This window comes from Rhinoderma darwinii, chromosome 3, assembly GCF_050947455.1.
Source record: "Rhinoderma darwinii isolate aRhiDar2 chromosome 3, aRhiDar2.hap1, whole genome shotgun sequence".
Taxonomy (NCBI): domain Eukaryota; kingdom Metazoa; phylum Chordata; class Amphibia; order Anura; family Rhinodermatidae; genus Rhinoderma; species Rhinoderma darwinii.
This window is the reverse complement of record NC_134689.1, coordinates 122,044,676-122,060,423: the sequence shown is the minus strand read 5'-3', so window position 1 is coordinate 122,060,423 and position 15,748 is coordinate 122,044,676. Positions and strand designations below refer to the sequence as shown.

Genomic DNA, 15,748 nt, shown 5'->3' with positions numbered 1-15,748 from the left:
GGCAAATTACAACCTAAATAATAAACAGATACAGACTGTAAGTAATATATCCTTACAACTTAGGATACTAAGGCCCAGTTCACACAGAGTATTTTGCAGACAGAAAATATCTGCCCCAAAATTCCTTCAGAAATTCTGAGGCAGATTTTCACCTCTTTGCGCTTTCTTGCAGCGTTTTTCCCCCGCGGCCATTGTGGACCGCAAACAAAAAGCAAAACGAAAAACACTTTTTGGAATTCAATGGGAGGTCAGAGGCGGAACATCGGCAAGAAAGCGTATGCTCCTTTTTTCCTGCAAGCGGTTAAAAGCCGCCCGGTAAAAAAAACTCCTACACCTCTCATTGAAATCAATGGGAGGCGATTTCGGTAAATTTTTGCCACTGATTCCGACGCGGTTTTCGCGTTAAAATCAGTGTCAAGAAGCCCGGTGTGAACAGGGCCTTTTATAAACACATTGGCAGCACTTACTATGAAAATCTATTATTTTGTTTTGGATAAAATACTCTATTGTTGTGTACTAGATTTTATGAACGGTTGGTAACCTTGTGGCTTGCAGTTGGGGCTAATGAACATAAATTTTACTGATACCATTGATTTCAAGAGTACACTATCGAGCCAAAAGTATGTGGCACCTGACCATTACACCTATATGAGTGTCAGGATTTGATCCCGTAACCTCCTGTGCTCCAGGCACTAGCTCTTCTCTTTGTGCCACTACTGATGTCGGAGAGCTTGTCTTGATTCCTGCCTCTGGATTCCATGCTTATATTGGTCTCAGCCTTATGACTTACTATATATGCCTGGGCAGGGGCGTAACTAGGAAACACTGGGCCCCATAACAAACATTTGACTAGGGCCACTATCTCCTGGCTGCCACACAACCCCCCTTGTACATAATGCCCCCCATAGATTGTGTCATACAGCCCCCCCTGTATTCAGTGCCATACAGCACCCACCCTGTAGACAGTGCCATACAGCCACCCCTGTAGACAGTGCCATACACCCCCCTGTAGACAGTGCTATACAGCCCCCCCCTGTAGGCAGTGCTATACTACCCCCCTGTAGACAGTGCTATACAGCCCCCCATGATGCCACACACACCCTGTAGATGATGCCACACACACCCCCTGTAGATGATGCCACACAGCCCTGCTGTAGAGGATGCCACACAGCCCCCTGTGGATGCCACACAGACCCCCTGTAAATGATGCCACACAGAAACCCTGTAGCTGATGCCACACACCCCTGTATATGATGACACCCCCAGTAGATGATGCCACGCACACCCCCTGTAGGTGATGCCACACACAGCCCCCTGTGTAGATTGTGCCACACACCTCCGTGTAGATAATGCCACATACTCCCCCTGTATATAGTGCCACATACTCCCCCTGTAGATAGTGCCACATACTCCCCCTGTCGATAGAGCCATACTTGCTCCCTCTATGAGCGATGGCAGTGCTCTGGCGGGGGATTCCGCTGCAGGAAGTGCCCCTGACGTCACTACCCTTATATGGACAGTGTTGTCATGGGCTCACTGTATGAGCAGAATCCCCGGCCAGGCGTCTGCAATGCTTTGGCCAGGCATTCCGGCGCTACAGGAGGCCCTGACTTCATTGTCCATATATGGACATTGACATCGTCAGTGGTTCTCTCTATGTGCAGAATCCCTGGCCAGGCGTCGGCAATGGTGATCTTAGGCTTGTGTGCAGCTGCATGGAAACCCACTTTATAAAGCTCCAGATGTAGAGTTCTAGTGTAGATGTCACTTTAAGGCCAGATTCACACGAACGTTGCGTTTTTGCGCGCGCAAACAACGCAGCGTTTTGCGAGCGCAAAAACCATTTGACAGCTGCGTGTGTCATGCGTGTCTGATGCGCGGCTGCGTGATTTTCGCGCAGCCGGCATCATAGAGATGAGGCTTGTCAACGCCCGTCACTGTCCAAGGTGCTGAAAGAGCTAAATCTTTCAGCACCCTCGACAGTGAATGCCGAACACAACAGCGAAAAACCTGTAAAAAAAAAAGATAAAGTTCCTACTTACCGAGAACTTCCCGGCCGTTGCCTTGGTGACGCGTCCTTGGTGACGCGTCCTTGGTGACGCGCCTCTCTTGACATCGGGCCCCACCTCCCTGGATGACGCAGCAGTCCAAGTGACCGCTGCAGCCTGTGATTGGCTGCAGCCTGTGCTTGGCCTGTGATTGGCTGGAGCTGTCACTTGAACTGAAGTGTCATCCCGGGAGGTCGGACTGCAGGAAGGAGACAGGAGTGATCGGTAAGTTAGAACTTCGGTTTTTTTTACAGGTTAATGTATTTTGGGATCGCAAGTCACTGTCCATGGTGCTGAAACAGTTTAACTCTTTCAGCACCATGGACAGTGACTATCTCCTGACGTCGCGTACCGATAATTTTTTTGCCGGGATCGGCCAAAACGAGTTTGGCCGAACCCGGTGAAGTTCGGTACGCTTGTCCGGCTTCGCTCATCGCAAAGACACTCCGTTTGGATGTTCGGAAACAGAAAAGCACGTGGTGCTTTTCGGTTTTCATTCATCCTTTTCACTGCTGTTGCGCGAATCACGCTCGTCCCACGGAAGTGCTTCCGTGTGGTGCGCGTGATTTTCACGCACCCATTGACTTCAATGGGTGCGTGATGCGTGAAATACGCAGAGTTATTGAACCTGTCGCGCTTTTTGCGCAGCAGACAAACGCTGCGCAAAAAGCACGGACTGTCTGTACTGCCCCATAGACTTGTATTGGTCCATGCGTGCCGCGTGAAAACCACGCGGCCTGCACGGACCGAATACACGCTCGTGTGAATCCCCCCTAAGAGGCAGTTTACAATTCTGTAGTGAGTGATGCAACAGAAGATAGGCGATTTTTACGTGACATGCGCTTCAGCACTCGGCAGAACCTCCCTGTGTGTTTGTTTGGTTTAACGTTTTGTGACAGACCTGTTGTTACTCCTTGATGCTTTTTTTTTTACAATAATAACAAAGGCAGATCTAACAGATCAGACATTTCACAAACTGACTTGTGGCAAAGGGGGCATCCTACAGTATGATAGTGCCATGTTTAAAGTCACTAAGATCATCAGTACGACTCATACTACTACCAATGTTTGTCTATGGAGATTGCATAGTTGTGTGCTTGATTTTATGCACTTGTTTTCAATGGGTGTGGCCATATGTAATTCAACTATAAATATCATTTTGTTTTTCGGTTTACAATTAAATTTATAATTATGTTAATGTAATTATTCAGTGTATCCCTATAAGGCTGAATTCACACCTTTATACTTTTCCTGCCCTTTGGATTCACTCCTGGCTTTGGATAAAATAACTGCATACAAAATTTATGAGCAATAAATGACTATATTTACTATAAATGATTCTGTTTTAATTAAGTTGAAGTATCTTAGCTGTAAGATCCGCATTAGAAGAGATAGTCTTCATGATAAATAATGCTATCTAGTGCACATCTTTTGCAATGTTTGCAATCCTTAAACAGTTATTTGAGGGTGTATACTGCTGGGCAAAATGTGTGCATACTGTGCATTTGCCCATGTACTGGATCTGAATGAGTAACTTGCACTGAGATATATTGATAACATAAATAGGAGTAAGGAGCGCATCTGCTGATCCCTTGGATCTCCATTGCCCCTTACTACCAGAATAGAAAAAAACATACACAGCATTTCATGGCAAAACATTTTGCGGCTTACGCCACCTTTATTAACTGAAATTAGATAAAAAGCAAATGGGAGTCCATGCCTATATTGGTCTAAGCCTTATGACTTACTATATATGCCTGGGCAGGGGCGTAACTAGGAAACACTGGGCCCCATAACAAACATTTGACTAGGGCCACTATCTCCTGGCTGCCACACAACCCCCCCTTGTACATAATGCCCCCTATAGATTGTGTCATACAGCCCCCCTGTATACAGTGCCATACAGCCCCCCCTGTATTCAGTGCCATACAGCACCCACCCTGTAGACAGTGCCATTACAGCCACCCCTGTAGACAGTGCCATACAGCCCCCCTGTAGACAGTGCTATACAGCCCCCCTGTAGATAGTGCTATACTACCCCCTGTAGACAGTGCTATACAGCCCCCCATGATGCCACACACACCCTGTAGATTATGCCACACACACCCCCTGTAGGTGATGCCACACAGCCCTGCTGTAGAGGATGCCACACAGCCCCCTTTGGATGCCACACAGACCCCCTGTAAATGATGCCACACAGAAACCCTGTAGCTGATGCCACACACCCCTGTATACAATGACAACCCCCAGTAGATGATGCCACGCACACGCCCTGTAGGTGATGCCACACACAGCCCCCTGTGTAGATTGTGCCACACACCTCCCTGTAGATAATGCCACATACTCCCCCTGTATATAGTGCCACATACTCCCCCTGTAGATAGTGCCACATACTCCCCCTGTTGATGATCCCTAGGGACTCCATTTCCCCTAACTACCAGAATAGAAAAAAACATACACAGCATTTCATGGCAAAACATTTTGCGGTTTACGCCACCTTTATTAACTGAAATTAGATGCAAAGCAAATGGGAGTCCAACTTCATCGCAGTCTGACCCTGGCTCCCCACTATGGCCAAGTCCGCCTACCTTGGCTGCCCACCTTCAAGTGGGTTGCCGTGCCCGCTTGACGCGGCCAGGACCCGGTAGGCAGCTGGAGATCCCCCGAATGAGCCAAAACCCTGTCCCGGTGGCTGGTCACATTTTTGCCCCCCCAAACAAGGTCCCCTGCTGTGTAGCTAATGGGACAATTGCCATGGCCACAGTACCGCCAGCAATTGGAAGGGCAATCCAGTGAACCGAGGACTAACAGGTGGAGGACAGATGAGGTCTTTATTCTTCTGAAATCCAAATAAGTAATACCCTCACCTGTCCTAAACCATCTATTTTATCCTCAACTGCTCTCTGCCCTCTTGCTAATCAACCAACACCTTTCTTATATTTTTCCTGCCACACTACCCCTAATTCACAAGTATTTATGTGAAAACAAAATATCTCACCTCTCTCTCCCTTGTACAACCTAGCTTTACAGGCGATGATGACATACCCAACCTCCAGTCCTTTGAACCTGGGAACCCTTATGCCTGTGCTATGGCCCCATGGTACCCCTTACTTCTCCTTGGTTAAAGCCCAGGTTTTGATATATTGCAGATTAAGTTAACATATTATTGGGATTGCCTGGTGAGTACCCAGTGGTCGTGGTGCACATTGGCACTAATGACAAAGCTAGTGGAAGGTCGTTAAAATAATTTTAAGCACTTAAGGAGGTTTTACACAGGTTGATTTTCTGCCCAGTAACAAGCGGATATCGCCGACAATGACATGTCGATCGGCGCTCGTTTGCTCCATTTCAACAAAGTAATGATCGGAATGTATTGGGACGAATAATCTTTAATATGCTCATTTGTCCCTATACATTTTGGATCTTGTTGGCAGCACATCCCCTGCCTACATGCAGAGATGTGCTGCCAACAAGCAACCATTTTTTGGGCTGCATAGAACATTCGATTAGATGTTTGATTGTTTGTTGTCTTATCTCAGCCCTGTTTACACCCTCGTTAGTTTGCTTGGTCATTGGCCCATGTAAAAGAGACTTTATGCTGTAAGCTTAAAGAGGCTCTGTGACCACATTATAAGTGGCCTATCTTGTACATGATGTGATTGGCGCTGTAATGTAGATAACAGCAGTGTTTTTTATTTAGAAAAATGATCATTTTTGACGGAGTTATGAGCAATTTTAGCTTTATGCTAATGAGTTTCTTAATGGACAACTGGGCGTGTTTTACTTTTTAACCAAGTGGGCATTGTGGAGAGAAGTGTATGACGCTGACCAATCAGTGACCAATCAGCGTCATACATTTCTCCCCATTCATTTACGCTACAATAGTGTTCTTACTAGGACACTATATGCAGCCACATACACACAAACTAATGCTACTCAAGTGTCCTGACAATTAATATACATTACCTCCAGCCAGGACGGGATGTGTGTTCAGAATCCTGATACTTCTCTAGCGTTTGTGGTTGATTTACAGCATAGCAGGCGTAGTCTCACGAGATTACGCTGTAAACTGTCAATTACAGCGAGACTATGCCTGCTGTGCTGGAAAATCCTCTTTAAGGCAAGGACCTCAAAAGTAGTATTTGCTCTTGTCACACCAGAGAGAGATAGCAAGAGATTTGGGCTCTGAGTTTTTATAGAACTGAACTGACTTCTCTGCTGAGTACATCCTCTAAAGTAGGATTGAGCTGCACCTAAATGGGGAGGATTCGGCAGTGCTGAAGAAAAAATGGCATTGGAGGATAGATGTAATGGCTGCTGCTTCCCGCCACTGCCATATACTTACCAAATCCTGGCGGCTTCTACTCAGCGCTGATCTCCGCATCTGGTGGCCTTTCAAGCTAATTACGCTCTGCTCTGGCTTATAGTGCGCGCACTGACTCTCCCTGCCTTAAAAGGCCAGCACGCGCCAAGCTTTCCCTGGATATAAAACGTACTCCTTTTCTTGAACACCTTGCCTAATCATTTAGGGTCTTCCTAGTGCATTAAGAGCTTCCCTGCCATTTTCATGGATTTCCTGTATATGACCTCTGCCTGTACTTTTCGTCTATCCTTGCCTGCCGCCTGACCTGACCTTCTGCTCGACCAACCATGCGTGCCCATTTTATGCACAACACATTTGGAGTTGATGGCGTATCAATTTGCTTTATACCGGGCTAAGGTAGTCTGTATCTTGTATAAACTGTCTGGTGTGGCGCCAGCCTGGGATTCACCTTTATGGGAACTAAATGATTCAATCACAAACTACATTCGAAACATTTAAAAATTTAATAGGGCTAATTTGCGTGCAGAAAAGCAGGAGTTGTTACTTCAAGGGTCAGCCTTGGATTTCTCCTTAAATAATGTGGGGCATATGTAAGCTCGGCAGAGTACATCAGGGCATAATAAAATGGTTTAATAATGAAGTAAATATATAAGATAAAGTATTTATTCATAGATGTGTGGTACGCTTTGAAGCAATCCTTTATGCAAAGACCAGGTTTTTTGGAGCAGGTCCTTTCTTTTCCCCCTTTTGGAACACACTCTGAATCTTCGCAGCTTGGGAAACTTTGCTGGGAAAGTGTTGCTCTGGTACAATGCGGGCACTCTCTCTTCCAGCAGATATGCTTGGGCCCTCCCTTTCCTGATTCCCAAATATTAGAGTCTTGATAACCACCTCTTGAAATAGAAGGAATTTTCCCCTCTGGCCTGCACTTCGGGATGTTTTTTCATCCTCGCCTTAGGCCTTGTTCACATGGCATATTTTGCAGCGTAAATCGCTTCGAAATACACTTGAAATACACCTTCAAACAGCTCCCCATTTATTTAAATTGGGAATATGCTGCATATTTCATACAAGGCATATTTTATGCTGCTGAATGTTTTTCCCCATGTGACAGATTGAGCCTGTGATTGGCTTCCGTGGTTATATGGGACAAAACATTATATCAGTAGGCCGCAAGTAGTAGCCACATGGGACAAAACAACGTCACCTCAGGTGGTCGACAGGGATGTGTCGCTACGGAAGTCAAGGGGAGTATGGTATTTTTTTGTGCGACACTAAACTCCAAAAGGGTCGGATGTCGCAGAATCTGAAATTTTTGGGAAATTCATACCTAATTCGATTTGTTTAGAATCCATTTGCTTATCACTTGTACCCTGTATTAATGTGTGGCTATACATGGGGCTTTTGCTGTGGATTTTGCACCCTCGCAATACAGTGGGTGAAATCCGCTGCAAAATCCAGAAGAAATACGTGGTTTTCCAGAGTGTAAATGGGGTTTTATAAAATCCTGTTCATTTGCATTATGCTGTACTTCATAGCAATTTTTTGTTACACAATTGGTACTGATAATCTACAACAAATCCTGATGTTTAAGCATACCACTGGGGTTAAATTTTTAGTTATGTACAAAATGTATTAAACTATGTTTCTTGTTCTCTAGGTTATACCAAGTTCAGACACTGACCTGTTCTACATCAACGCCACAGAGGATCCAGATTCCAAAATTGCATACATTAAATTGAATGGTACTTTGGACTACAACAAAAAGAGCACCTTCTACCAGTTAACTATAAATGCAACGGTAATCAGCTTGTAGATGGCGTCTCTTAAATTCTTATCTCTTCTTTATAACTTTAATTAACTTTGAAAAACTGTATTTTTTAATGAGAGAATTTGACATTTTCAAACTCCTCCAGTGCTTAAATACTAATGGCCTATATGGATGGGAATGTATGGTCAAAAAATGACCTATTGTTTACATTAAGTTTTTTATGTTAAACCTATTTTAAGAATTGTTGGTGATTTTTTTTTAATATTTTCTATGTCATTAATCCTAAAATCTTGCAGTTTTCACTCTGACCACTGAGCCTCCCAATAGACTGACACTTCCTGTTTTGTAGAGATCACTTCTCAGCAGTCATCTCATTATCATAGTCTATTAAAGAGGTTTTCCGGAGAGAGAGAAAATTGATGGCCTATCTTCAGGATAGGCTATCAATATTTGATTGGTTGGTAGTTCGACTCTTGACACTCTTGATCAGCTGTTTTGAAGGCACTGCCTCCCTTTCATTCTCTTTACTGCTCCATACTGTGAAACGCAAACACACTTGTAACGGCGGCTCACAGTATTACAGACAAGTGAATAGGAGAAGTTGTTTACATTTTTATTTAAAAAATTATAATAAGCTAATTCATTGCAAAAGTGGCCATAGCCTTTAAAGGGGTGGTCCAGGGTTTAAAAAAACATGGCTGATTTCTTCTAAAAATAGTGCCACAGATTGTATGTGGTATTGCATAACATCCCTTTCAAATAGAGAATTAGGATAGGTTCAAGTTCACAGACCCTACTCATAACATCTGACATGTCACTGTGAATGCAATAATAGATCTATTGTGACAAATATACAATAATCTTCTACAATGTATTTACCTTTGTGATACAGTATAGTAAAGTTGGACTTTCCTATAATTCATTTATAAGCTTGTTCATAAACTGTATCATTCTCTTACTACACACATGGAACTGTGTATTCCTGCAGTGCAAGCATATGCAGTTAAATGGCAGCACCATTTTTAATAAATGGGTATAAATAAATCAATGAATACATAAAAATGAAGGTGCACTGTATCACAAACTAACCATATTATTAAAGTAATATACAGTACATGCATTTTCTTAAAATGTGTTCTTTAAACTTGCAGGATGCGGGAGGAATGTTGAATAATGAATTCATATTCCAAAGCACTACGGCTTATGTGTCTGTAAGAGTTGTGGACGTTCCAGATTTGAATCCAGAGTTTATTGGTGCGCCTTATGTGTCTTCTGTTTTTGAACATTCTCCAGTGGTAAGTAATATAATATCCTCTGATGCAAGATGACAAAAAAGCTGACACTTTAAGGCCTCATTCACATGACATTTTTGCCATACGTTTAATGAATGCTCCGGGAAAAGCTATATGTTGAACAAAGGCTGTGACCTATACCTAACAGTAGCATCCATCACCGTCATGAAAAGCTCATGGTGTTTACATCAAATGGATGCCACAGTTACATAGTTGATAAGGATGAAAAAAGACACAGGTCCATCTAGTCCAACATATAATCCTACCATGTTGATCCAGAGGAAGGAAAATACCCACATGAGGCGGGTTCAAATTCCTCCAATATGGCAATCAGAATTAATCCCTGAATCATTGTCCCATCTCTGGAATCTAGTTTCCAATTGTCTTACTATGTTTTTCATTAAAGGCGTCTAGGCCCTCCTTGAATTGTGGGTGTTTGTCAACCGTAGGCTTCTATGTATAAAAAGTTTTTTTTTTTTTACTTAATTCCGTTGTATGAAATAGCATAGTCTACTACACTATCCCATACCTTTTTAAGGTATACTACTATAAACCTGCCCGATGGAGGCCAACTGAACACTATTGGCCTTTGTCAGGCTAATGTAACTCTATGGACATGTTTAGTGTGTACGCGGACATCCATACTAAACTTACATCACAAATGTGATGTGAACAGGGCCTAATATATGATGACACTGAGTCAAAGAGAAGGATATAGGTGTAAGTGTTTACCACCGTGTTTGCCCACACTGATTGGTGGAGGAGAAGTGTGTAATAGGGTTAGCAGTATATCTATATATGTATGTATATATCATAGATACAAATGCACATTTTTCTGAACGATTATACCTAAAAACCATACAATCCCAAATATAATTTCCATACCATGTCCACATAATAAAGCCATTTAGTGCCCAAATATAACATACAATGCCTAAATAATACCTCCATTTAGTATGGAAATAATACTACCATAGTGCCCATAGTGTCTGGTCTAGTGCAGTGAACGGAATAATGGCAAAATCACTGGTGGTCTAGAGCAGTAAAGATGTTAAAGACAAAATTACTGCTGGTCCAGCACAGGGAATCTTTTAAAAATAAAAACCTAGATGGTTTAGGACAGTGAAGTGGTTACTTGTTACGCACAGACCAGGCTCCTGCAATGTCCTGCTGTAATAGGACGTTGAATGAGGTCAGTCTGTCTCAAGCTTATCATGTCCAGTCCCCCCTCCCCTGCACTTATGATACAGATCAATTGTGTACCAGCTGCCACCAGTTATAATGAATAAGTCCTAAAAAAAATTACACAAATGCACATTTTTTATAATAAATAAACATAATGATCGGTGTATGCTGTAAAAAAATTATAAAAACTGCTTTTATATAAGTTAAATGAAAATGTTAATGTACCAGAAACTGGCACCTACTTAAAGTACAACTCGTCCCGCAAAAAATCCCCCTATAAAGTACTGTGAAATTTAAAAAAAAATCATTCAAATTACACATAAATGCTAAGTTTTTACAATAAATAAACTTTTTTAAATATAAGTCCCAAAATCTGAAATATTATACACATATTTGGGTATTGTTACTACCGTAACAACCTGCACTATAAATGTATAGCATTATTTATGATGATCGGTGTATGCTGTAAAAAAAACAACCCCCCCAAAAAACTGATTTTGGGCAAAATAAAAATTACTATAATTTAAATGATTATGTGTACCAAAAAAGGCACTGTCCTACAGCTACGTCAAACAAAAAAATGAAAAAGTTCTGAGTGCCGGGATGCGAAGAGGAAAAATAAAAAAAAGTGTTCTGATCCTCAAGGCTAAAATTGGAGCGTGCGCGTTACTGACTGTAAAGCAGGGACCGTACATGTGCGTTACTGGCAGTATAGCAGAACAGCCCATACACGGCACATCACTAGTGCCGTGTCGTATACCAGGAAGAAAATGTTAATATTTACACCAAGTAACTGGTATACGGATGATAATCACAGTGGGCAGAGCGTGACGTTACCAGTCATGTGCCACACGTCATCAGGAAACGGGGCTAATTTGGAAACTGTAAGTCCATTTTTTGTCTACCTCCCTCCGTTATTTAGATATCAGTGCCGTTATATTTGGCGCCCGATATTTAAATTCCCAAGTTAAAACCACTAACTCATAAAAGTTTTAACTCGTAAAATCCCTTTAAGGGGTCAAAAACAATGCCTCTGACCCCAAATATGGCACGAAATCCCATAAATCAAAACACTTTGTATGTAGCCTGTGCAATAATTCACTATAGACATTGATGTAACATATAGCTGCAGCGTTTTCGAACTAAAAATAAAGTTATGAAAAGCGCAGCTAAATGCTGTGTGTGAATCCAGCCTCAGACAACTTTATATATGTCTAAGAAAATTGCTTCTTTGGGGACAGTCAGGATTGCTTTGAATTTAGGGTTTGTCCAGGATTTAATTAAAGAGGCTCTGTCACCAGATTTTGCAACCCCTATCTGCTATTGCCTGTGATCGGCGCTGCAATGTAGATTACAGTAACGTTTTTATTTTAAAAAAACGAGCATTTTTGGCCAAGTTATGACCATTTTTGTAGTTATGCAAATGAGGCTTGCAAAAGTACAACTGGGCGTGTTTAAAAGTAAAAGTCCAAGTGGGTGTGTATTATGTGCGTACATCGGGGCGTTTTTAATACTTTCACTAGCTGGGCGCTCTGATGAGAAGTAACATCCTCTTCTCTTCAGAACGCCCAGCTTGTGACAGTGCAGATCTGTGACGTCACTCACAGGTCCTGCATCGTGACGGCCACATCGGCAGCAGAGGCTACAGTTGATTCTGCAGCAGCATCAGCGTTTGCAGGTAAGTCGATCTTACCTGCAAACGCTGATGCTGCTGCAGAATCAACTGTAGCCTCTGGTGCCGATGTGGCCGTCACGATGCAGGACCTGTGAGTGACGTCACAGATCTGCACTGTCAGAAGCTGGGCGTTCTGAAGAGAAGAGGATGTTACTTCTCATCAGAATGCCCAGCTAGTGAAAGTATTAAAAACGCCCCGATGTACGCACATAATACACACCCACTTGGACTTTTACTTTTAAACACACCCACTTGGACTTTTGCAAGCCTCATTTGCATAACTACAAAAATGGTCATAACTTGGCCAAAAATGCTCGTTTTTTAAAAATAAAAACGTTCCTGTAATCTACATTGCAGCGCCGATCTGCTGCAATAGCAGATAGGGGTTGCAAAATCTGGTGACAGAGCCTCTTTAATGAGGATGAGCTGCAATACCAGATACAGCCCATGGACAGATGTCACGCTGTTTCTGGGAAAAATAAGCAGACCTTTTTTTTTCCAACCCAGGACAATTCCTTTATATAGATATAGAAGAGGCATAGATGAGTATCAATATGTATTCTCAGTTACCCCTGTCAATACCACAAAATATAAAATAACAGAAAATTGGATGTTTTTATATTGAATGATCTATTATGGCATTTTTCCTGTATATCACAAGGAGCGATTATGCTTTAAAGAGAACCTTTCACCTCCCCATACATGTACTGCTGAGTGCAGCATGTAATGGGGAGGGCTGCACAAATCCTGGGGCACTTGACATTTTTTTTATACCCTCCTCCGTTATTTAGATATCATTGCCGTTATATTTGGCGCCCGATATTTAAATAACCCCCTGAACAGTCAACGGGGCGTGTACTGGCAAGGGGGCGTGTTACTATGGCTGTGACACTGTCCAATCAGATATGGACAATGCCACAGCAAGAGCGAGCAGAGAAAGTGCACGCTCTCTGTCTTTAGCTTTGAAGATCAGTCTTTTCACCCGAACTGGTAAGGTGGGCGTGTCACTGCTACGGACAGTGTAAGAGCTGGGGAGAGCTTGCCCTATCCGTAGCAGTGACACGCCACCTTGCCAGTTCGGCAGATAATACAAGACTGATCTCTCACAAGAGCTGAAGAGATGAAAGCGCGCTCTCCACAGCTCTTATACTGTCTGTAGCAGTGACACGCCCGCTTGCCAGTTCGTGTGAAAAAACTGATCTTCAAACCTGAAGAGAGAGAGCGTGCACTTTCTCTGCTCGCTCTTGCTGTGGCATTGTCCATATCTGATTGGACAGTGTCACAGCCATAGTAACATACCCCCTTGCCAGTACATGCCCCATTGACTGCTCAGGGGGTTATTTAAATATCGGGCGCCAAATATAAGGCACCAATATCTAAATAACGGAGGGAGGTAGATTTTTTTTTGAAAGTGCCATAGGGTTTGTGCAGCCCTCCACATTACATGCTGCACTCAGCTGCACATGTATGGGGGAGGTGAAAGGTTCTCTTTAAATAATAAGTGAGTTACATCAATGTTGATTCATTGAGATGGTAGCAATCACAGATAGAGCTCACCTAGATATTCACATGTTTTCTGTAAAGAGTCTTCATTTTGTTTTTATACAGGGTCAAAGCGTATTGAAAGTTTCTGCTACTGATGGTGACAGGGGAATCAGAGATGAAATCCTATATTATATTGAAAGTACGTAATCTCTAGAGAGAACACATTCATTTTGATATATAATTTACTGAATATGCATGGTTTTTGGTTTGTTAACTTACTATACTACACTTTATATCTGCAGGTTCTCCTAAGTCTGATCTATTTGGCATAGATATGAATGGAGAAATCCGTGTAGCAGGAGACATAGACCGGGAAGCTCTGTTGGAGGATGGAGAACAGGTTATATTGCAAGTGGTGGTGAGTATGACATAACTAGGGGATTCACACACTTATTGTCTGTCTCACACAATCAAACTAAACCATGAACCAAAAATGTATAAATACACACAAACGGCATGACAAGTTGATGTGGAATTTATTGTTTACAGCAGCAAAATGTCATACAAAAAAGTCATACAAAAAAGAATAACTGTAAAATGTGTCCACTTTTTTTCCAACATTTTGAAGAAGTTCAGTTAAAGCTACATATGGGTTAAAATAACAAACTGGCTCAAATAACCCGCTGCTCCTGCGCTGACGTTTCAGTGTTCCCCCATCTGTCTCTATTTACTTGGTGTTGAACTCGGCATGTGAACATGGAAGCCTGAGTAATTTCTGTCCCCCTGTTCATAGTATTTAGAGATTCTCCAGTGACTGGTATAGTGCTAAGGGACTGGTACAGGGCAAATGTGGTGCCCACTTTCTAAAAGGGCTCTAGGTCTTGCCTGAGTAATTATGGCAAAAATGTTTGAGGGGCTCTTAAGGGACTGTATACAGTATAGGAGTTTGTGTGTACAGACAGGTGAGCCCTAATCTACCCGCCACTCAGTCCCTGCCTACTTGCAACGGCCCGTCCTAGGTCGACGGCGTACAACTGGGCGACGGTCCCTACGCTCAATAAGTGCACGACAGACAAACCGACAAGGGTACACAGAAGCTAGGGAAATGGGGCAGTTGCCCACGGCAGCACCGTGAGCAACGAGAGTAGTGAGCGAGCCGAGTCAAACCAGGAGTGTATGAGGTACCAAACGCAGAGCAGGAGAGTAGTGAACGAGCCGAGTCAAACCAGGAGTGTACGAGGTACCAAACGCAGAGCAGGAGAGTAGTCAGTAAGCCAGGGTCAAAATGAAGCAGAGGACAAATAGTACAAGCAGCAGAGCCAGGAAACCAGCAGAATCACAGGCAAAGGAGAAGCAGGAAACGAAGGTACAAGTAGACAGAGGACGGGAGCTAGCTCCATCTGGCCAGGCCGTGATAGGCTCTCCCACTCCTAAGCCTCCCAGCCTGACTGGTAGAAGATGGAGTCACTCTCTCAGACTTAGGAGCAGGTGCAGACTGATTACCCACGGGCGTCGACACAGAAGCTGTGTCTGGCAGATCCTTTACAGTACCCCCCCCTTTTAAGAGGGCCACTGGACCCTTTCTAGGTGGACCTGACTTATTGGGGAAGCGAAGATGGAACATCCTGAGCAATACCCCAGCGTGAAAAACCCGGGCGGGTACCCAAGTCCTCTCCTCAGGCCCGTATCCTCTCCAATGGACCAGGTACTGGTGGGAGCCTTGGAGCATCCTGCTGTCCACAATCTTGGCCACCTTGAATTCTACCCCTTCAGGGGTGAGAACAGGGACCGGAGCTTTCCTCGAGGGAGCCAAGGACGGGGAGCAGCGTTTAAGGAGGGAGGCATGAAACACGTTGTGTACTCGAAAAGACTGGGGTAACTCCAGTCGGAAGGAGACAGGGTTAAGGACTTCAATGACCTTGTACGGCCCTATTTATCGGGGAGCAAATTTTTTGGACGGGACTTTAA

General features: G+C 43.4%; 1 protein-coding gene across 1 annotated transcript in view; it reads left to right on the top strand.

Annotated features, from left to right (window-relative positions):
* CDHR2 (cadherin related family member 2) overlaps positions 1-15,748 on the top strand; it is a 129,712-nt gene that overhangs the window by 43,465 nt on the left and 70,499 nt on the right. Inside the window, exons 7-10 of the mRNA XM_075860051.1 lie at positions 8,033-8,173; positions 9,295-9,438; positions 13,904-13,979; positions 14,083-14,198. Coding sequence (XP_075716166.1) covers positions 8,033-8,173; positions 9,295-9,438; positions 13,904-13,979; positions 14,083-14,198 — 477 coding nt within the window. The remainder of the gene's footprint in view (positions 1-8,032; positions 8,174-9,294; positions 9,439-13,903; positions 13,980-14,082; positions 14,199-15,748) is intronic.